Raw genomic sequence first — 20268 nt, 5'->3', positions numbered from 1 at the left:
CTGGAGTTTCGCCCGCGTTAATTTCGGGCCCTCGATTCGATTTCGCAATAATGTCGATTTCGCCCGTATTAATTTCGGGTATCCCAGACTAATTTCGATTGCGCGACATATGATTTTGGAGAATAGTAAGCGTTAATTTCGGGAACCCCAAATTAACCCAGCGTCTGCGCTTCTGCTGGCCGCCTCCGTCTTGACCGCCCAGGAGGAGGGTTTCACTTGCTCCTGACTATGATATAGTCAGAAAAGGAGAAAAGGGGGAATGCCATTTTCACTATGCCATACATTACCAAGAGAGTTCTGGGAGGGGCGACGCGCCCGCAGACCGTCTCGACGACCTGTGCGGAAACGGGAGGGGCGACATCTACGCACTGCGATTCGCCTAAAATCCGTTTGAACCGCTCCGTCCGGGATGAAACGGTGCAGACGCGACGGATTGGTTGCAAGAGTGCACAGGTCTTTGCAGGACAGAGAGGCCTGGGAAAAGGCGGGAGATGGGCGCCCAGCAGTCCGCCAATGAGACGGCTGTACGAAATCAACTCCCACCATTGGCTATAATGCAGAGAAATTACAGCCAATCCCGTCGGACTTGCCGCGCCAGTAGCAAACGGAAGCAAGCCATCAGCCATGGCGAAGCACCACCCGGACCTGGTCATGTGCCGCAAGCAGCCCGGCGTGGCCATCGGGCGCCTGTGCGAGAAGGACGACGGCAAGTGCGTGATCTGCGACTCGTACGTGCGCCCGTGCACGCTGGTGCGCATCTGCGACGAGTGCAACTACGGCTCGTACCAGGGCCGCTGCGTGATCTGCGGCGGCCCGGGCATCTCGGACGCCTACTACTGCCGCGAGTGCACGCAGCTGGAGAAGGACCGCGACGGCTGCCCCAAGATCGTCAACCTGGGCAGCTCCAAGACAGACCTCTTCTACGAGCGCAAGAAGTACGGCTTCAAGAAGCGCTGAGCGCGCCGCTCCCCACGGAGCCAGCCGCAGCAGCGCCTCGCCGTCGCGGCGTCTGTGGGTGGAGCGGGTGAAGAAAGAAATATACAGCAAACGAGATCCAAATACTCGTCACTTGTTATGGCTGGCGTGGTCCGTGCGTGTTGTCGGCCGCCATTGCGTCGAGATCCATCGTCTTCTGGCTGCGCAGGTGTCCTCGCCGCTCGCTCCTTCAGCGCCAGAACGCGTACATCGCCAGCGCCAGCATGACAAACGCCACGATCTGCATCGCGTCGCGCTGCGCCTTCATGTCGTGGTACAGCAGCATCATGTCGTCGAAAAGCACGAGCGACCGCTTCGAGACGGAGCAGGCCCTCTCCACGGCCTCCTCGGAGGCAGGAGCCTCGACGAGCTCGTCGTCGCCCAGCAGAACCTCGTCTGCAGCAGCCAGCGTTCTGCTCGCCGTCATCTCGGCGACGGCGCGCAGGCAGCTCATGAGGCGCTGGCTGGCCTGCTCTTTCTCGGTCTGCGAGCGGCCCGGGCCGGCCCTGCGCATCTCCTGGCCGACGACCTCGTGGAACTCGATCAGCCGCAGGAGCTTCTCACGCACGGCGTCGTGGCCGTCGTCTTGCCCTCGCTGCTGGAGCTCTGCGTCCATGGCGTTGTGTGTCCGTGCGCGTCTGGTGCTGGTGCGGAGGCAAATACGAGAGTGCGGACTCGGCGGCGGAAGTGCAGAGGAAACTAAGCGACCAACACTCTTGCTTCAACTTGTATCTTGAGGGGTAGTTGAAGGCAGCAGGCTCTACTGACAATCTACCGGCACTGCTCGCTCAAGTCACCACGACCGCGGACGCACTCGGTAGCGGCTGCGCACCAGCACATACACGCAGCTCCGTCCGTTGTGGAGCTGGAGGTTGCGTAATAGCCGCTTGGCCTCGAACATCTCCTCTTTGATCGCCGCGGTGGTGACGCAGCGCAGCAGCTCGACGCACTTGTCGGCCAGCTCCATTGAAAACTTGCTGGTCCTGTCGTCGGAGTCTCTGTCGCTGTCTGCAACGCGGTCTGGAGAGGCGGCCAAGTGCCGGTGGATCTCCTCGACGAATGACCGGAGCTGCTCGCAGACTTCGAGGCGCAGCTTGTCGCTCGTTCGCTTCAACTTGGCCACCTCGACCGACATGTCGAGCGCCTGGCGGTCCTTCAGCGTCCCGCGTCTGTCGGCTTCGTACATCTCGCCGCGCTTCGCTCGGAGCTGGCTGGAGACATGCATGTAGGTGGAGAGGTCGGCGCGGAGCTTCGCTTGGTCGCAAGCAGGCCCGACTTGCGTTGCGACTTCCTGCAGCAGTGACAGGAGCAGAGTTAGCTGCAACAGAGTAACACCGAAAGCGCGATCGCCACGTACCTGTGAGGCCCCTCCCTGCAGCCGGTTCTTGTTGCCACGGCTGGCCTTCTTCCCCATCGATGGTCTATTCGTCGGACGAGAGCAATCAGGAACTGGTCGGGTATCGAAGGAGCCAAGGGAAGCCTGGCATCATTGCCAGCCTGCAGTGGAGCCAAACGTTTGAGGCAACGACTTGATTTCGAACGTACGGCGGCACGATGGCTGCAAGGTGGACAGGATGCCGCCGGCATGTTTCGAGCTCTTGCTGCCCAACAGTGGCAGAGTGCACGGAGGTAGTCGAGGTCAACTCGAAGTCCATGAGGCAAAGCGTTCGTGCTGACACTGCACCACATCCTACTACACGGTCACTCAATTTTGGTGTTCGTCCGCGCAGACGAAGCAAGCACGATTGTCAACACCGCCCGCATTGATAGTGAAGCTACATTGGCTTGGTTAAAGTTTGAGCTGTGAATATTTCTGTTTGTTTGCGGTTTGCCTCAATGCTGCCTGATAAGCGCCCGGTGGGCAGGTTGGGTCAGGTCACTGCCTGCTTATTCCACAGTCAGCACCTTGAGCATGTTCGTCGAGCCCGAACGGGCCTCCACCATGCCGTGCAGGGCGACCACGTTGTCGCCAGGCTTCACCCACCCGAACTGCTTGCCCAGATCCGTCGCGCGGAACAGGATCGAGTCCGTGCCGATCATTGAGCCCATGCAGCGAGCCGTGACGCCCTTATAGAACCCCTCCGCCTGGCGGGCGGTGCCTCCCAGGGCCGTCAGCACCAGCACTGGCATCGAAGGACGGAACTTCGACACGAGACGCGCCGTGTTGCCGGATTCCGTCAGCACCACGATCATCTTCGCGTCGATGTCGATGGCCGTCTTCACGGCGGACGACGTAATTGCCTCCTGTGTGTCCATCTGGCCGTACGTGTCGAGTACCGAGTTGTGCAGCGCCTGGTACAGCTCGTTGTAGTGGATAGCACCCTCAGCCTGTACGCAGATCTTGGACATCATCAAAACTGCTTCAGTCGGGTAGTCGCCGTTAGCAGTCTCACCAGAGAGCATCACGGCGTCCGTGCCGTCAAGCACGGCGTTGGCCACATCCGTGCACTCGGCACGCGTCGGACGCGGGGCCTTGATCATCGACTCCAGCATCTGCGTGGCCGTCACCACCGGCTTGCCAGCAATGTTGGCCTTGCGGATCATCATCTTCTGGGCCAGGAATACCTTTTCGGGAGGGATCTCCATGCCCAGGTCGCCTCGTGCAACCATGATGCCGTCTGTCTTGGCCAGGATATCGTCGAAGTTCTCGAGTCCTTCCTGGCTTTCGATCTTGGCAATGATCTTGATAGCACGTCCACGGGGGCCAAGCACCTCGCGGATGTTGTCGATATCCTGGCCCGTGCGAACGAACGAAGCAGCGATGTAGTCGATGCCGTGCACCAGGCCAAAGTTGACTAGATCGTCCTCGTCCTTCTCCGTAAGCGTCGGCAGCATCACCTTGCATCCAGGCAGGTTCATATTCTTACGCTCGCCAAGCGTGGCCGTGTTGTTGGCCTGCGTGACGACGCCGTCCTCCTTGATCTCCGTGACCGTGAGAACCAGCGAGCCGTCGGCCACAAGGATCGAGCCGCCGACCTTGACGGACTGGGGCAGCTCCGGGTACGAGCAGGCGATCTTGGTCTCGTCTCCCAGGAACTCGTAGTCCGTGGTGAGCTCCAGCGTCGAGCCCTTCTTGATGGTCACCTTGTCCTTGTTGGCCAGGAAGCCCGTGCGGATCTCCGGGCCCTTGGTGTCCAGCATGATGGCGATGTTCTTGTGCGGGCGCGAAGCCAGCGCCGCGCGCAGGCGGTTGAGCGTCTCGGCGTGGCCGGCATGGTCGCCGTGCGAGAAGTTGAAGCGGGCCACGTTCATGCCGGCGTCGATGAGCTCGCCCAGCCCCTCCTCGGACCAGCAGGACGGGCCCAGCGTGCAGAAGATGCGCGTCTTGCGCTCCACGCCCTCGACGCTGCGCATGATGCTCTCGAGCTCCACGCCCTGCTGACTCAGTCCTAGTGCTCCCGACATGGCTGTGCGTAGACAAACAAGCGCACCCAGTTAGTTAGCGGAGCTCCACGACCGCAGAGTGCAAGGGAACGAGGCCGCACTGTAACAGCGCCCTGCTCCGATCGGCCGAGACGCCACGCCGCCGCCCATGTCCAAGGCCAAAATGGATCTGGAAGAGGGGGCCGCGCGAGCGCCTCGGCGTCACCAGCAGCGCATCTCCATTTTTACCTCGCTGTGCTCCGTCGCGGATGGGGGTTTCTTGGCGCTTGGTCGCTAAAAGCACAATGAGGCTGGCGAGGCTGACATCTTTCTGCGACGGTTCAACTTGGGCGTGCAAAGATGCTATTCCTGAGTTGCGATCGAGTCGATGGAGAGCGCCACCTCGATCCCATGCCGCAGGTGATCGATCACGCACACGTATCGGCATGTCTGCATGGAGCCGTCATCACAGAAGCTTCATAAGCTTCGGGTGGTAAGATCGGAATAACGGCGTGCCGTTGCAAGCAAAGACTGGGTGTTCGACAAGAGTCTCGTGATGATGGTCATGTGTAGCTTTTAGTCTGCGGTATCAGCTCCCTCGACTTGAAGCCTGTCTTCGATTATTGATGGTCCCCATTATTTTCCGCTGCATGTAGGGTTTCCTGGACGTTACCGTAGAGCTAATGCGGGTATCGTTTCACTCCCGAGTCTCTGAGTCTCCGGGACTGAAGGCTAAGTTCGTGGATCTCACGAGACGTTGAAATCGCTGTTATGTAGTGTCGAGCAAGTACGACGGAGTTCGAGGGTACACCGGTAACATCAGAATCACGTGGTGCCGTTGCTCCGCTTACTTAGTCGACATCTGCCTATGGCCGTTGAGTTCGGCAGCACGCTGATCCCTCCGCCATGCGCTCGTACAGGACGGGGTTAGCGCTGTATTGGTTGTTGTTTAAATAGCGCTGTAATGGTTGACCTAAGTATGTCGCCAAACGACAAGAAATGCGGACGCAGCAGCAGCACAGTTATTCTGCAGAAGGTCGACTCCCAAGCCCTCCGAAACCAAGCATGCAGCAGGCCATTCACTAACATCTGTCGATGCAAGTGATGAAAGCAGCAGCTCCGATACGCTCTACAGTAGAGCCTCTACCCCTCGATAACGATTAATTAAGTGATACAGCGACACGGGTACACAGACTTTGTCTCCTGCTGCCACAAACGGAAGTCGAGGCTCACCTCCGCGTAGAGCTCCTGCGCTTGAAGTCGTCACGCACAATAGTATCGTCGACTCGTACCCGATCACAAGGTCATCGTGTCGCTCAGTCACTTAGTCAGTGGTCCACCCGAACGCGGCCAACCGGGTTACAGGCAAGTTGAAGGTGATTGAGGATTTTGGCATCACTCGATCCGAGCCTGAGCCCAGGTGCTCTGTTGGAGTAAGCGCTGCTGACTAAGGCGCAGCCTCGTCTCATGCTGGTCAAGCTCGCGGCGGGCAACGGAAGAAACGGCCCAGGACACCACCTGACATGACCAAGCATCCGCCAGAAGCGAAGTGTAACAAGTCGTTATCTCAGCTACTGGAAGCCGCGAGCTCGGCGCCCTCGGCTCCTGATCCGGAGAGCGAGGTAATAGTCGGCGCTGCAAGAACTGCGCGCTTGGCTGGCTGAAATCTACGCAACCACGCCGGGGTACGAAACTCCAGCTCCTGAGAAGGACAGGTTCGAGTTCGCGGAGAGGGAGGTGGTGGTGTATGCGCTTTGCGCGCTCCAGCTTGCCCGCGGAGGCGAGTTGGATGAGTGCCCCACCACAAAGGATTTCCACGCCGTGGAAAGGAAGCTCAATCTCAACTACTACGAGATCCCGACAAAGGGTCAAGGCGTCGAACCGCGAGCTCTCCGCCACCATCACTGCGTGGCAAACCTGGAAAAAGGAAGCTGAACTGTTCGTGCACGATGCAGCTAAAGGTACTCTTATTCAAGACGAACAGTCTGTCAAAGACGGCAACACGAGTGAGCAGGTCACCGAGCAAGTCGAACAAGTGGCATAAGTTGACGGCTGAATGACCGGTTCAACTTGGCCTGCAGATGCATTCGAGGTGTAAAATGAAGGATGAGATCAAGAGCGCGATCCCACACTAAGGTGATCACGTGCACGTACTAAGGCATTTCTGTTTTAGAGCCTTGCTTGCTTTGGACAAGTTTAGGACAGGGGTCGACGATAAGATCGAAATAATGGCATGTCGTTGCAAACTACGATCGCGATGTTCGGCAGGAGTCTAATGACGATGGTCATATCAGCAGCAGGTAAGTCCCCGACCTCGACGCTAGGCAAAGCCGCCGTAGAAGGCGTAAAAGTTACTACGTAGTAAAAAGTTTATCACACCTATGCCAAGTCACTCTTTGATTGCCTCCATACTCTTTCCGCACATGTAGTTTCTTGAGCTCATACGACACAGAGTGACGACAAGGCGGCCCACCGCGCCTACCGCTCACTTTGTTCGTAAGGCTGCAATGAAAAAATGTGATGCTGCTGTAGGCTGCATACATCCTGCATCTATATAGTCATTATTACCTAAAGCTACTGGAATTTGAGAAGCAATCAATACAGCAAAGTATCCTGCAACCGATAATGGACCATTATTGCAGCATAATGCAAGTGGAATTCACGGCTCATTTCGCGTAGACCACTACAGCCTTCAACTTACCAACTCACCGTCGTGATCACGGTGTCACGCACAGCATTATCATCGCATCAGCGCGACTCAGTACTCGAATGCTTTGATCAGCCGTGAAGCTGCCGAGTCTTGGGCCAGGCCTGCCAATCGTCTAACAGAAGATAACAAACGCGCGTTCCGGTTACTCAGACAAAAGTTCAAGTGCGCTTGGAAGTGTGGTGTCTGCCACGTACCTGGCAGGTAGTGCAGGTACATCTCGCATCCCGTCCACTGGCGTGCCCACATTTCGCCCTCTCGCCGGGATGTGCCTTGGTCCCTGGTCACCAGGGTCTGGTGGTCTTCGATCAGCTGTCCGCCGCGCTTGGGCATGAGTGTCGCGGATGCATCGGAGCAAGTTGCATGCTGGTGCTCGCTACTCCAAGCTAGCATCCGTACCAAGACTTCAAACTGTAGTCTGTTCCTTCACCACGTTGCCGCTGCTCGAGGCCCCTGCAGCGCGCATCTCCTTGGATCAACAACACGCGGCACCCGCTGGGCGATCGCCCCGTCGAGCCGATAGTCTTGGCAACGATCGACCGAGGCGCAGCCCACATGGACGCATGCTTGTCTGTCGCCGAGCGATCCGCCGTCTGCAGCGCACAGCTGGTGTCTCCTCTTATTTGACAAGATTTAATCTGCGAGCCGCGGTTTAATCCCCATCTCGGGACGCAGCAGCGCCAACAGAGAAACGCTGCTGGTGGCGCCGCTTCAGCCCCTGCAAGTTGCAGGCTGCTACAGCGTCGGCTCCACTTGGGCCAAAGTGCCGGCAATGGTGGCGCGAATGCAGCCAACAGGGCAAGCAATCAACCAGCAAGACAAGCTGGACAAGGTGTCGCAGACGGTCCCTATCCCATGCACGATTCACCACGCGCCGCGGGCCAAACCTTCGTACGCGCAGCTCGCACTGAAGCGCACTATGCGTTGGACCGAGCTACATGCTTGCCGTGGTGGCCACCTCCTGCGTTCAATTGCACCGACGCAGAACTCAAACGGAGCAGCGCGTTGCTGGACGCTCGCCAGTGCATGCGAAGACGTTTGCGTACGATTCACCGCTTTGGTGCTTGGTGTCGTGACCGCAGCGTTTATGAAAACTCTTCGCTCCAAGCAGCCCAGCAACGGATTTTGCATAGTTACGCGCGGCGGGCCGGTTTCTGGGCCGGCGCTGCTCCGCGTATGCGGCGCGATGGTGGTTAAACCAGCTGAAGGCCGGCCCAGATGGAGGGCGCGCGCTCTTCCCGCTCCGCCCGCGTCCAGCGGATTTCGGCGGTGTCTAGCGCTTTGCGACGTCATTCTTCATTTCCCCAAGAACCACCCAAGCTCCCCCACGCACCCCCACACACTCGACCATCATGTCCGCCGCTCTGTCGCTGAACCTGAAGGACGCCAACTGCATCAAGGCCAACGTCGAGGGCGTGCAGCGCAAGACCAAGATCTTCTGCACGCTGGGCCCCGCGTGCTGGTCCGAGGAGGGTCTGCTGAGCCTCATCGACGCGGGCATGAACGTGGCCCGCTTCAACTTCTCGCACGGCGACCACGCGAGCCACCTGGCCTGCCTGACCCGCCTGCGCGCCGCGCTGGCCAAGCGCCCCAACAAGAACGTGGCCATCATGCTGGACACCAAGGGCCCGGAGATCCGCACGGGTTTCCTCAAGAACCACGACAAGGTGACGATCCAGAAGGACTCGCTCATTGAGCTGACGACGGACTACGAGTTCCTTGGCGACGAGACCAAGATCGCGTGCTCGTACCCGCAGCTGCCGCAGTCCGTGAAGGTTGGCGGCTCGGTGCTGGTGGCCGATGGCTCGCTGGTGCTCACGGTCACGGAGATCAAGGATGACGGTATCATTGCCCGTGCCAACAACACGGCCACGCTGGGCGAGCGCAAGAACATGAACCTGCCCGGCTGCAAGGTGCTCCTGCCGACGCTGACCGAGAAGGACGAGGACGACCTGGTGAACTTCGGCCTGGTGCACGGCATCGACTACATTGCCGCTTCGTTCGTGCGTACCGGCCAGGACCTCGACAACATCCGCAAGGTGCTCGGCCCCCGCGGCCGCGGCATCAAGATCATCTCGAAGATCGAGTCGCACGAGGGCATGGAGAACTTCGACGAGATCCTGGCCAAGACGGACGGCATCATGGTTGCTCGTGGCGACCTGGGCATGGAGATCCCGCCTGAGACGGTGTTCCTGGCCCAGAAGATGATGATCCGCAAGGCGAACCTGGCCGGCAAGCCCGTCGTGACGGCTACGCAGATGCTGGAGTCGATGATCAAGGCTCCTCGCCCGACGCGTGCCGAGTGCACGGATGTGGCCAACGCCGTGCTTGACGGCACGGACGCCGTGATGCTTTCGGGCGAGAGCGCCAACGGCGACTACCCGACGCAGGCTGTGGAGGTGATGTCTGCTACGTGCCTGCAGGCCGAGACCGCCATCCACTACAACGACGTGTACCAGTCGCTGCGCAACGCCGTGCTGGAGGTGAACGGCCCGATGCAGACGGCGGAGGCCGTTGCGTCGTCGGCTGTGAAGACGGCCATCGACATCAACGCGAAGATGCTGGTGGTGCTGACGGAGACGGGCAACACGGCCCGCCTGGTGGCCAAGTACCGCCCGCAGATGCCGGTGCTGGTACTGACGGCTCTGGAGCAGACGGCCCGCCAGACGGAGGGCTTCGTCAAGGGTGTTGTGTCTCGCTGCGTGGGCTCGATGATCGGTACGGACTCGATCCTGTACCGCGCCACGGAGACGGGCAAGGAGCTCGGCTGGCTGAAGAAGGGTGACGCTGTTGTTGCTGTGCACGGCATCCAGGAGGCCAAGTCTGGCTCGACTAACCTGCTGAAGGTGCTGTACGTCGAGTAAATCTAGAGGCTGTCTATTACAGTGCAAGAATAAAGTGAACATTGTTGACCTATTGAATCGGCAGTTCTCTGCGCAAGTTACGCCCGTGTAGACGCTGCCCTTGCAAGGCAGACGCCAACGTCGACCGCTATACATTTGTACTTCGTCACTCCGACAAACTACTACTACTAGTAGTACTACTACCAGTAGGTATTTTAATACCATATATTATTTTAATAATTTTACTACAGTAAAAAATACATATAGAACACAATATGTAGCGATATACTGTATCGCACAGGATTAGGTCTCAAGTTGAAGTGACCGCTCTGTCCTGCAAAGACATGTGCAAATTTCCTGTCGCTGCTACACCGAACATCATGGACATGACCTGCTAACGGCGACAACAACGAGCTGTACCAGGCGCTGCACAACTCGGTACTCGACACGTACGGCCAGATGGACACACAGGAGGCAATTACGTCGTCCGCCGTGAAGACGGCCATCGACATCGACGCGAAGATGATCGTGGTGCTGACGGAATCCGGCAACACGGCGCGTCTCGTGTCGAAGTTCCGTCCTTCGATGCCAGTGCTGGTGCTGACGGCCCTGGGAGGCACCACCCGCCAGGCAGAGGGGTTCTATAAGGGCGTCACGGCTCGCTGCATGGGCTCGATGATCGGCACGGACTCGATCCTGTTCCGCGCGACGGATCTGGGCAAGCAGTTCGGGTGGGTGAAGCCCGGCGACAACGTGGTCGCCCTGCACGGCATGGTGGAGGCCCGTTCGGGCTCGACGAACATGCTCAAGGTGCTGACTGTGGAATAAGCAGGCAGTGACCTGACCCAACCTACCCACCGGGCGCTTATCAGGCAGCATTGAGGCAAACCGCAAACAAACAAAAATATTCACAGCTCAAACTTTAACCAAGCCAATGTAGCTTCACTATCAATGCGGGCGGTGTTGACAATCGTGCTTGCTTCGTCTGCGCGGACGAACACCAAAATTGAGTGACCGTGTAGTAGGATGTGGTGCAGTGTCAGCACGAACGCTTTGCCTCATGGACTTCGAGTTGACCTCGACTACCTCCGTGCACTCTGCCACTGTTGGGCAGCAAGAGCTCGAAACATGCCGGCGGCATCCTGTCCACCTTGCAGCCATCGTGCCGCCGTACGTTCGAAATCAAGTCGTTGCCTCAAACGTTTGGCTCCACTGCAGGCTGGCAATGATGCCAGGCTTCCCTTGGCTCCTTCGATACCCGACCAGTTCCTGATTGCTCTCGTCCGACGAATAGACCATCGATGGGGAAGAAGGCCAGCCGTGGCAACAAGAACCGGCTGCAGGGAGGGGCCTCACAGGTACGTGGCGATCGCGCTTTCGGTGTTACTCTGTTGCAGCTAACTCTGCTCCTGTCACTGCTGCAGGAAGTCGCAACGCAAGTCGGGCCTGCTTGCGACCAAGCGAAGCTCCGCGCCGACCTCTCCACCTACATGCATGTCTCCAGCCAGCTCCGAGCGAAGCGCGGCGAGATGTACGAAGCCGACAGACGCGGGACGCTGAAGGACCGCCAGGCGCTGGACATGTCGGTCGAGGTGGCCAAGTTGAAGCGAACGAGCGACAAGCTGCGCCTCGAAGTCTGCGAACAGCTCCGGTCGTTCGTCGAGGAGATCCACCGGCACTTGGCCGCCTCGTCAGACCGCGTTGCAGACAGCGACAGAGACTCCGACGACAGGACCAGCAAGTTTTCAATGGAGCTGGCCGACAAGTGCGTCGAGCTGCTGCGCTGCGTCACCACCGCGGCGATCAAAGAGGAAATGTTCGAGGCCAAGCGGCTATTGCGCAACCTCCAGCTCCACAACGGACGGAGCTGCGTGTACGTGCTGGTGCGCAGCCGCTACCGAGTGCGTCCGCGGTCGTGGTGACTTGAGCGAGCAGTGCCGGTAGATTGTCAGTAGAGCCTGCTGCCTTCAACTACCCCTCAAGATACAAGTTGAAGCAAGAGTGTTGGTCGCTTAGTTTCCTCTGCACTTCCGCCGCCGAGTCCGCACTCTCGTATTTGCCTCCGCACCAGCACCAGACGCGCACGGACACACAACGCCATGGACGCAGAGCTCCAGCAGCGAGGGCAAGACGACGGCCACGACGCCGTGCGTGAGAAGCTCCTGCGGCTGATCGAGTTCCACGAGGTCGTCGGCCAGGAGATGCGCAGGGCCGGCCCGGGCCGCTCGCAGACCGAGAAAGAGCAGGCCAGCCAGCGCCTCATGAGCTGCCTGCGCGCCGTCGCCGAGATGACGGCGAGCAGAACGCTGGCTGCTGCAGACGAGGTTCTGCTGGGCGACGACGAGCTCGTCGAGGCTCCTGCCTCCGAGGAGGCCGTGGAGAGGGCCTGCTCCGTCTCGAAGCGGTCGCTCGTGCTTTTCGACGACATGATGCTGCTGTACCACGACATGAAGGCGCAGCGCGACGCGATGCAGATCGTGGCGTTTGTCATGCTGGCGCTGGCGATGTACGCGTTCTGGCGCTGAAGGAGCGAGCGGCGAGGACACCTGCGCAGCCAGAAGACGATGGATCTCGACGCAATGGCGGCCGACAACACGCACGGACCACGCCAGCCATAACAAGTGACGAGTATTTGGATCTCGTTTGCTGTATATTTCTTTCTTCACCCGCTCCACCCACAGACGCCGCGACGGCGAGGCGCTGCTGCGGCTGGCTCCGTGGGGAGCGGCGCGCTCAGCGCTTCTTGAAGCCGTACTTCTTGCGCTCGTAGAAGAGGTCTGTCTTGGAGCTGCCCAGGTTGACGATCTTGGGGCAGCCGTCGCGGTCCTTCTCCAGCTGCGTGCACTCGCGGCAGTAGTAGGCGTCCGAGATGCCCGGGCCGCCGCAGATCACGCAGCGGCCCTGGTACGAGCCGTAGTTGCACTCGTCGCAGATGCGCACCAGCGTGCACGGGCGCACGTACGAGTCGCAGATCACGCACTTGCCGTCGTCCTTCTCGCACAGGCGCCCGATGGCCACGCCGGGCTGCTTGCGGCACATGACCAGGTCCGGGTGGTGCTTCGCCATGGCTGATGGCTTGCTTCTGGCGCGGCAAGTCCGACGGGATTGGCTGTAATTGCTCTGCATTATAGCCAATGGTGGGAGTTGATTTCGTACAGCCGTCTCATTGGCGGACTGCTGGGCGCCCATCTCCCGCCTTTTCCCAGGCCTCTCTGTCCTGCAAAGACCTGTGCACTCTTGCAACCAATCCGTCGCGTCTGCACCGTTTCATCCCGGACGGAGCGGTTCAAACGGATTTTAGGCGAATCGCAGTGCGTAGATGTCGCCCCTCCCGTTCCGCACAGGTCGTCGAGACGGTCTGCGGGCGCGTCGCCCCTCCCGGAACTCTCTTGGTAATGTATGGCATAGTGAAAATGGCATTCCCCCTTTTCTCCTTTTCTGACTATATCATAGTCAGGAGCAAGTGAACCCCTCCTCCGCGCCTGTCAGTATGGAACCACTAGCGGCGGGCGAGCATGGCGCCGGAGCGGCCTGGGCGGCCATCAAGACGGAGGCGGCCGGCGGCAAGAAGCGCAAGCGCCTGCAGAAGAAGGCGCCCGGCGCGCCCAAGCGCGGCAAGTCCCCGTACATCCTGTTCTCTATGGAGAAGCGCGAGGAGATCAAGGCCACGATGCCCGAGAACTCCAAGGTGACGGACGTGATGCGCGCCATCGCGGACGCCTGGGGCAAGATGAGCGACGAGGAGAAGCAGCCGTGGAAGGTGGCGGCCGAGGCCGACAAGCAGCGCTACGAGGAGGAGATGGCGGCGTACGACGGCCCGCTGCGCGTGCCCAACAAGCGCGCCAAGAAGCACCCGGACGCGCCCAAGCGCGCGTCCTCGGCCTTCCTCTTCTACAGCCAGGTCATGCGCCCGCGCATCAAGGCCGAGCACCAGGACATGAAGAACACGGAGATCTCGAAGCAGCTGGGCGAGGCCTGGGCCAAGGCCACGGACGAGCAGAAGGCCCCGTTCGTCGAGAAGGAGAAGGTCGACCGCGCGCGCTACAAGCGCGAGATGGAGGAGTGGAACAGCCACAAGGCCGAGCGCGAGTACAACGAGTCCCAGCAGCAGTACAACAACTACGCCGCCATGACGGGCTTCGACCAGATCAGCTACACGGGCTCCTACTCGACCACGGAGGTGTAGGCCAAGCCTAGCCGCCGCCCCCCACGGCGCGTGGGGTTTTTGCTACTCGGCCTGCTCGCTGCCGAGCTCTCTGCGTTGAATCGACGCCGTCTATGGCCACGGGAGAGCGGAGCGGCCGAGGCCGAACTGGGCGTGGCGCCGCCCAGCACTGCAGGAGGAAGGAGCCTCTCACTTCTTGTCATTGCATTGTGTAACGTAACGAATCCTTCCTCTATATAATTCCCCTTTTCAAGTCGACGGTGTTGCCTTCTCCTCCTCCTTGTGTCATCTTGCGCTCAACAGCTGCAGCCAACGACTTGGTGTCCTCACTCGAGTCAAAGACACGCCCGGGTTGGCAGCATGGCCGCGAGCGTCGAGGCCGTTGATGACCGCCGCCAACCATTGCCGAAGGCGGCGCTGTCCATGGCGTCGTCGCTGCGCTGCGCCCGCCCCCGCTTAACGCCGCCGCCAGCTCTGTGCACAGCTTGCCGAGCAAAACAACGGCCTGGCTCGGATCGCGTTTAACTGCTCGTGCTGTGCTGCACGAGCTCGCCCGCGCCGCCGGCAGCTAGCAAGCAAACAAGCGAGCAGAGCGACACATTGGGGTGGAATGCTATGTATTTGTTGCGATTAGATGGCACGAGAAACACTGACTACAGCCCGCTCCTCCTGGCCGAAGGATCGGTTCACGCCGAGGACAGGGCGTCCACGCCGGGCAGCACCTTGCCCTCCAGCAGCTCCAGGCTGGCGCCGCCGCCCGTGCTCACGTGGCTGACCTTGTCCTCCGTGTTGAACTTGACGCAGCACGTGGCCGTGTCGCCGCCGCCGATGATGGTGGTGGCGCCCGCCTCGGTGGCCTGCACCACGGCGTCCATGACGGCCTTGGTGCCCTGGGCGAAGGCCTCGAACTCGAACACGCCCATGGGGCCGTTCCAGACGACGGTCTTGGCCTTGGCGACGGCGGCCTTGAAGGCCTCGCGGGACTTGGGGCCGACGTCCAGGCCCATCCAGCCGGCGGGGATGCCCTCCTCCTCAGTGGCCGTCTTCTGGGCGGCGTCGGGCGCGAACTTGTCGGCCACGACGAAGTCCACGGGCAGGTGCAGGGTCACGCCCTTGGCCTTGGCCTTCTCCACGATCTGCGGCACGATCTTGGCGCCCTCGGCGTCGTACAGCGAGTCGGCGATCTCCATGTTGTTGATGACCTTCTTGAAGGTGTAGGCCATGCCGCCGCCGATGACCATCTCGTCCACCTTGTCCAGCATGTTCATGATGAGCTGGATCTTGTCGGCCACCTTGGCGCCGCCCAGGATGGACACGAAGGGCCGCTGCGGGTTGTCCAGCGCCTTGGCGAAGTACACGAGCTCCTTGTCCAGCAGGAAGCCCGCGGCCTTGACGGGCAGGTCCACGCCCACCATGGAGCTGTGCGCGCGGTGGGCCGTGCCGAACGCGTCGTTCACGTACACGTCGCCGAGCTTGCTGAGCGAGGCGCGGAAGGCGGCCACGGCCTCGGGCGAGGCCTTGACCTTGTTGCCCTCGGCGTCCTTGCCCTTGCCCTCCTCCTCCACGTGGAAGCGCAGGTTCTCCAGCAGGATGACGCTGCCGGCGGCGGGGCTGGCGCAGGCGGCCTCCACCTCGGGGCCCACGCAGTCCTTGAGGAACGTCACCTTGCGGCCGAGCTTCTGCTCCACGGCCACGGCCACGGGCGCCAGCGAGTCCTTGGCCTTGGGCTTGCCCTCGGGGCGGCCCAGGTGCGACATGAGCACCACGGCCTGCGCGCCCTGGTCCAGCACGTACTGCACCGTGGGCAGCGCGGCGTCGATGCGCTGCGTGTTGGAGATGGAGCCGTCCTGCGCGAAGGGCACGTTGAAGTCCACGCGGATGAGCACGCGCTTGCCCTTGACGTCCACGTTCTTGACGCTGAGCTTGGCCATCTTGACGAAAGGAGGAAGAGTTGGGGGTGTCGACTTCGAGGCGAATTCGAGAATGAGATCCTTGGGCCAGACCGAGGGGCTCAACCGCTTGAGTGTGTGTGAGGAATCTTGGCAAAGATCGATTGCTTTTTGCCGCATGGTCCGGATAACACGACTTCCAGGTAGCACTTCCGGCGTTAAAAGCGGTGAACAGACCCAATTCACCTGCCGCACTTGCTGCGTGGCCTTGTTGTTGCTGCATCGGTCACAACGCTGGCTACAGCAATGGAGTGGATGCTGTCATCGCAATTGGGCTGGGTATTTTGGTGATTATCGGCTAACCCCACAACCAAGTGATCGAGTTGCAGGCATCGCCGTTGGTGATTCACCGTTGTACAGCATGAAGTTGATGTTACACGCACTACTGATGGTTTTGTTTTGCGGAGCTCTAACGGGCCGTCCTAAACGTGCTGTCAGCACGGTGCTGAAGGGCATCGCGCGTGGGTCGTCACAAGCTCAGTGTTTGTGAGCCAGCCGAGTTCTACCTGGTAGTCACAGTTATCCGGCTGCCAACGCGCTGGCGTGGCCGAGCAAAAGCAAAGACACGCTCCCTACTTTAATCAAGTGACAGAGAAACGGAGCCTCGCGTGTCGCAGAGACCCTGTGACGTGTGACGTACGTGGCCAGCGTTGCAGTCGATTGCTCTCACTCGTCGTGCAGCGCGTCCAGGAGAGCTCAGCTGCGATCTTGTCGCCGTGCAGGTCAAGCGCAATTCGGGAAATTCTACCAACCGTAAAAGCAAAGTCATTCCATGTATGATGCGAAGTGCTGTCAATCTGGTACGTCTGAGGAAGCCCACTGTGTGTAACTTCCTAGATTCCTGTCGAGAAAGCTGGCGATGCCCGTACAAGCTCGCTCCTCGCAGAGCTCCACGCACTGCGTACCAATACGACACCCAGACTCCAGGCTCCCAGTATCGTTGGCCAAGAAGACTCGGTTGATAATCGACAATACCGTACGCGGTATTGTCATTGGCGCAGTACGTCCAGATGCTACAGTGATACATGTACGGCATGGCATGGCTGTCGTTGGGTTGGGCAATCTAAACTTCCGTTTTAGATTTTAATCCGCTTGTCCTTCTCCAAAATATATGACGTTCACGCAAAAACATCAAGCTGTTGCTGTTATCAAACTCACATAGCTTCAGACGCTACTCGCTCCCACTAGAACATAGTTTGCGTTGGCAGCCATAGCTCTATTTATACCTACGCTGGCAAAGCTGTTGATCATCGGGAAATGAGAGACCCCGATGACAGCATGCATAAAATGCATCTTTCGGCGGTAATTCTTTTTTACCAGCAGCTCCATAGCGGGGCTCTGCAACGTGTGTTTACTTCGATCGTTCGTATTAATACCATGTAGCGCGAAAAAATCCTATATACCGTTCAACGTCGTTCATTCGATAGTAGTTCCTAGATTTCGTTTAGGATTTCTCTTTTTCAGACCATCATGTTTAGTTTTGTATCGAAACCTTAGCTCCCGACGTTAGCAATACGGGGAATACAGTTTGCGTAGAGAGCAGGACGATATTATGATTCCGACCTGACCAAACCACAACTCCTACACACCACCGCTCGTTGCACGGCTTCACGCAATGACCCGAGATGATTCCGATGCCAATCAAACTGCCTCGAGGGACTGTGAACCAATGCAATTTGTGCAAAACCAAATTTTCGACACCGTTTTCCTCCATTTTCAGAATCCCAAATGCTTTCAAGGTTCCAGGTTTGTAGTACGGCTCACCAGCGTACCAACAGTATCCTCCTAATAGCACAGTTCTGCTTCGCATTTCTAGAGCAGTGTCCACACAGCACGGCTCAGATAGTACAGCGAAGGAACGATATTTGAACCAAACATATAGTAGAGAACAAAGTATCCGAACAGACGAGATGGTCGCGACGACGGCAAGCATGAGGAACACGTGGCAAAACAAACCCCAGACGTAGTAGGATACGGCAAGAGCTGCAGGCCTCGATCGCTTCAGATCCGACTTGTTCAATCCAGGGAGGAAATATTGGAATGATAGAGCGGTGACCAGCTCGCCAACGAAAGCTGCCTCATTGCTGAAAATCAATCGCTTGACTCTCAGACGCCTCTTCACGCTTAACCATCTCGTGTTCTCCACCATCTCAAACAGCAGTAGCATCAACCCTGATAGATTGTAGCCCAACGACGCGTACTGAATCCTTGTTGCCCAGCCGTCGTTCGCAATAATCAGGAACAAGTCCGTCATGATCCCTTCCACAATCAAGTAGAGCAGCACTGCCCGCTGGTAGTTTGACGCCCCGTGAGCTGATAGACGCAAACTTTCCTGCACAAATACTATCGCCGCCTCCTGTGGCAGCTTTTCTCCCACGTCATCGCACATTCGACCGTAGTTCCTCAACAACGAGTAGCTCCGACGGATAACAAGAAAGCGATACACCAGCCACAACGCACCCACAGTACCACACCAGTACGAAACTCTAGCCTCCGTACTCCCCGTATCGTTTGCCAAAAGCGACCCATTCATGTCATAGGCCCCCAAAACTTCCACAGCAATGTACGCGATCCTGTTCCTGCTGCAATAAGTCCCGACCTCTCCCTCGTAGAACGAGTAGAACCCGATACTGGCGTGGTAGAAGTACACCTGAAAAGGGAAGCTGTCGTTGGCGCAACTGGATGGGGTCGTGCGATACGGAGTCGCCTTTGAGCTGCCGATGAAGAAATTCCCGTGTGTGTTGTACTGCGGCACCACCGCGTGGCAAACGACTCCGTTGTCGGTCGTGTAATAGTGTGTTGATTCAAAATTCCACCAGACGCCAGCTAGCACGTCGAGCCACACGACCAGTAGTTTATGCTATCCTGTCAATATGGAGAGCGTATCTCCAGCCGTGTGTACACGGTAGCTCTGTTTGGAGGTCGTCTTTATGATGGTATTTTGGATTGAACGGCCAACCGGGTCGAAGAAATACACGCTTGAAACGGACAGGTTTCAATCTGTTACGGCTAGTGGTTCGATCATGTGGACGGTCAAACATCGTGTCGGGCGCTGCTTCTCAATTCACACACGTAACGACCAGAACTCCGACAAATTCAAGGTACATTTGGTGCGGCGACAGCTCGTACAACCATACTCGAATTATTTCGAAGTACAGGTTTTAAGAACACTACTACAATGATTCTAGTGCGGCTCGAAGAACCACTAACTTACTTTCACGGCATCCTCTCGTCTCTTCTGTTTCTAATTAATCGCCGATTCATCTGATCCGACCACAATTTTCGTTGTGCGTGGCGTGTAGGGATACGCCGGGTGAACTGACGCACTTCCTAAATTCTGAGCTAGGAAACTGACGACTCCCGAGCACGATCTCTCCATGCAAGGCTTCACACGTTGCTCCGAGATGACTCCGATTGCGATCAAATTGACTCGAGGGACGGTAAACCAACGCAACTTGTGCAAAACCAGATACTCGACACCGTCTTCCTCCATTGTCAGCAGCCCGAACGCTTTCAAAGCCCCGGGTTTGTAGTAGAGCTTGCCGTCTTCCCAATGGTAGCTTCCTAGCAACATGATCCTGCTCCGCACCCCCAGAGCTGTATCGACACAACACGACTCAGATAACACTGCGAAGGATCGGTACTTGGACCAAACGTACGCCATGGTACAAGATACTCGAACAAACGAGATAATGCTGATGACAACTAGTACAACAATGCCGTGGCAAACCAAGCTCCATAAGTAATAGGATACGGCGAGCGCTTCTGGTTTTGATCTCTTTAGGTCGGACTTGTTCAGTCCGGTGAGGAAACGCTGGAACGCAAGAGCGGCGACAAATTCACCAATAAGCGAGGTTTCGTAGTTGAACACCGATCGCTTGATCCGTAAGCGCCATTTTTCGCCGAGCCATTTCGTGTTCTGCACTATCTCAAACAGCAGCAGCATCAACCCAGAAAGGTTATAGCCTAACGAAGCGTACTGAATCCTTGTTGCCCAGCCGTCGTTCGCAATAATCAGGAACAAGTCCGTCATGATCCCTTCCACAATCAAGTAGAGCAGCGCTGCCCGCTGGTAGTTTGACGCCCCGTGAGCTGATAGACGCAAACTTTCCTGCACAAATACTATCGCCGCCTCCTGTGGCAGCTTTTCTCCCACGTCATCGCACATTCGACCGTAGTTCCTCAACAACGAGTAGCTCCGACGGATAACAAGAAAGCGATACACCAGCCACAACGCACCCACAGTACCATACCAGTACGATACTC

At 58.3% G+C, this 20268-nt stretch overlaps 11 protein-coding genes across 12 annotated transcripts; 6 read left to right on the top strand and 5 right to left on the bottom strand.

Moving 5' to 3' along the window:
- Positions 1–624: 624 nt before the first annotated feature.
- IUM83_16487 (PHD finger-like domain-containing protein 5B) lies at positions 625–957 on the top strand (the record flags this gene model as incomplete). Its single annotated transcript, XM_067941370.1, has 1 exon — positions 625–957. The coding sequence occupies one exon, from the start codon at positions 625–627 to the stop codon at positions 955–957; it is 333 nt and encodes a 110-aa protein (XP_067781597.1).
- Positions 958–1165: 208 nt separating this feature from the next.
- Positions 1166–1591, bottom strand: IUM83_16486 (uncharacterized protein; the record flags this gene model as incomplete). The annotated part of the gene is made up of 1 exon (XM_067941369.1): positions 1166–1591. One exon carries the CDS (start codon positions 1589–1591, stop codon positions 1166–1168), a length of 426 nt encoding a protein of 141 aa, XP_067781598.1.
- A 177-nt stretch (positions 1592–1768) lies between these two features.
- Positions 1769–2389, bottom strand: IUM83_16485 (uncharacterized protein; the record flags this gene model as incomplete). Its single annotated transcript, XM_067941368.1, has 2 exons — positions 1769–2266; positions 2333–2389. The coding sequence occupies 2 exons, from the start codon at positions 2387–2389 to the stop codon at positions 1769–1771; spliced, it is 555 nt and encodes a 184-aa protein (XP_067781596.1).
- Positions 2390–2862: 473 nt separating this feature from the next.
- On the bottom strand, positions 2863–4696 carry IUM83_16484 (Pyruvate kinase; the record flags this gene model as incomplete). Its single annotated transcript, XM_067941367.1, has 2 exons — positions 2863–4382; positions 4588–4696. The coding sequence occupies 2 exons, from the start codon at positions 4694–4696 to the stop codon at positions 2863–2865; spliced, it is 1629 nt and encodes a 542-aa protein (XP_067781541.1).
- Positions 4697–8397: 3701 nt separating this feature from the next.
- IUM83_16483 (Pyruvate kinase) lies at positions 8398–9909 on the top strand (the record flags this gene model as incomplete). 2 transcript variants are annotated; one of them, XM_067941366.1, is made up of 1 exon in its annotated part: positions 8398–9909. In XM_067941366.1, one exon carries the CDS (start codon positions 8398–8400, stop codon positions 9907–9909), a length of 1512 nt encoding a protein of 503 aa, XP_067781601.1. The 2 variants fall into 2 exon arrangements, with proteins under 2 accessions (XP_067781601.1, XP_067781602.1); XM_067941365.1 differs by having other exon boundaries at positions 8938–9909.
- A 438-nt stretch (positions 9910–10347) lies between these two features.
- Positions 10348–10716, top strand: IUM83_16482 (Pyruvate kinase; the record flags this gene model as incomplete). Its single annotated transcript, XM_067941364.1, has 1 exon — positions 10348–10716. One exon carries the CDS (start codon positions 10348–10350, stop codon positions 10714–10716), a length of 369 nt encoding a protein of 122 aa, XP_067781603.1.
- Positions 10717–11189: 473 nt separating this feature from the next.
- IUM83_16481 (uncharacterized protein) lies at positions 11190–11810 on the top strand (the record flags this gene model as incomplete). Its single annotated transcript, XM_067941363.1, has 2 exons — positions 11190–11246; positions 11313–11810. 2 exons carry the CDS (start codon positions 11190–11192, stop codon positions 11808–11810), a joined length of 555 nt encoding a protein of 184 aa, XP_067781599.1.
- Positions 11811–11987: 177 nt separating this feature from the next.
- On the top strand, positions 11988–12413 carry IUM83_16480 (uncharacterized protein; the record flags this gene model as incomplete). Its single annotated transcript, XM_067941362.1, has 1 exon — positions 11988–12413. The coding sequence occupies one exon, from the start codon at positions 11988–11990 to the stop codon at positions 12411–12413; it is 426 nt and encodes a 141-aa protein (XP_067781600.1).
- Positions 12414–12621: 208 nt separating this feature from the next.
- Positions 12622–12954, bottom strand: IUM83_16479 (PHD finger-like domain-containing protein 5B; the record flags this gene model as incomplete). The annotated part of the gene is made up of 1 exon (XM_067941361.1): positions 12622–12954. The coding sequence occupies one exon, from the start codon at positions 12952–12954 to the stop codon at positions 12622–12624; it is 333 nt and encodes a 110-aa protein (XP_067781553.1).
- Positions 12955–13378: 424 nt separating this feature from the next.
- IUM83_16478 (high mobility group protein) lies at positions 13379–14074 on the top strand (the record flags this gene model as incomplete). The annotated part of the gene is made up of 1 exon (XM_067941360.1): positions 13379–14074. The coding sequence occupies one exon, from the start codon at positions 13379–13381 to the stop codon at positions 14072–14074; it is 696 nt and encodes a 231-aa protein (XP_067781552.1).
- A 665-nt stretch (positions 14075–14739) lies between these two features.
- On the bottom strand, positions 14740–15984 carry IUM83_16477 (phosphoglycerate kinase 1; the record flags this gene model as incomplete). Its single annotated transcript, XM_067941359.1, has 1 exon — positions 14740–15984. One exon carries the CDS (start codon positions 15982–15984, stop codon positions 14740–14742), a length of 1245 nt encoding a protein of 414 aa, XP_067781562.1.
- Between the last annotated feature and the right edge of the window lie 4284 nt (positions 15985–20268).

Source organism: Phytophthora cinnamomi, assembly GCF_018691715.1.
Source record: "Phytophthora cinnamomi strain GKB4 chromosome Unknown Contig116, whole genome shotgun sequence".
Classification (NCBI taxonomy): Eukaryota; Oomycota; class Peronosporomycetes; order Peronosporales; family Peronosporaceae; genus Phytophthora; species Phytophthora cinnamomi.
This window is presented reverse-complemented; position numbering and strand designations above follow the sequence as displayed.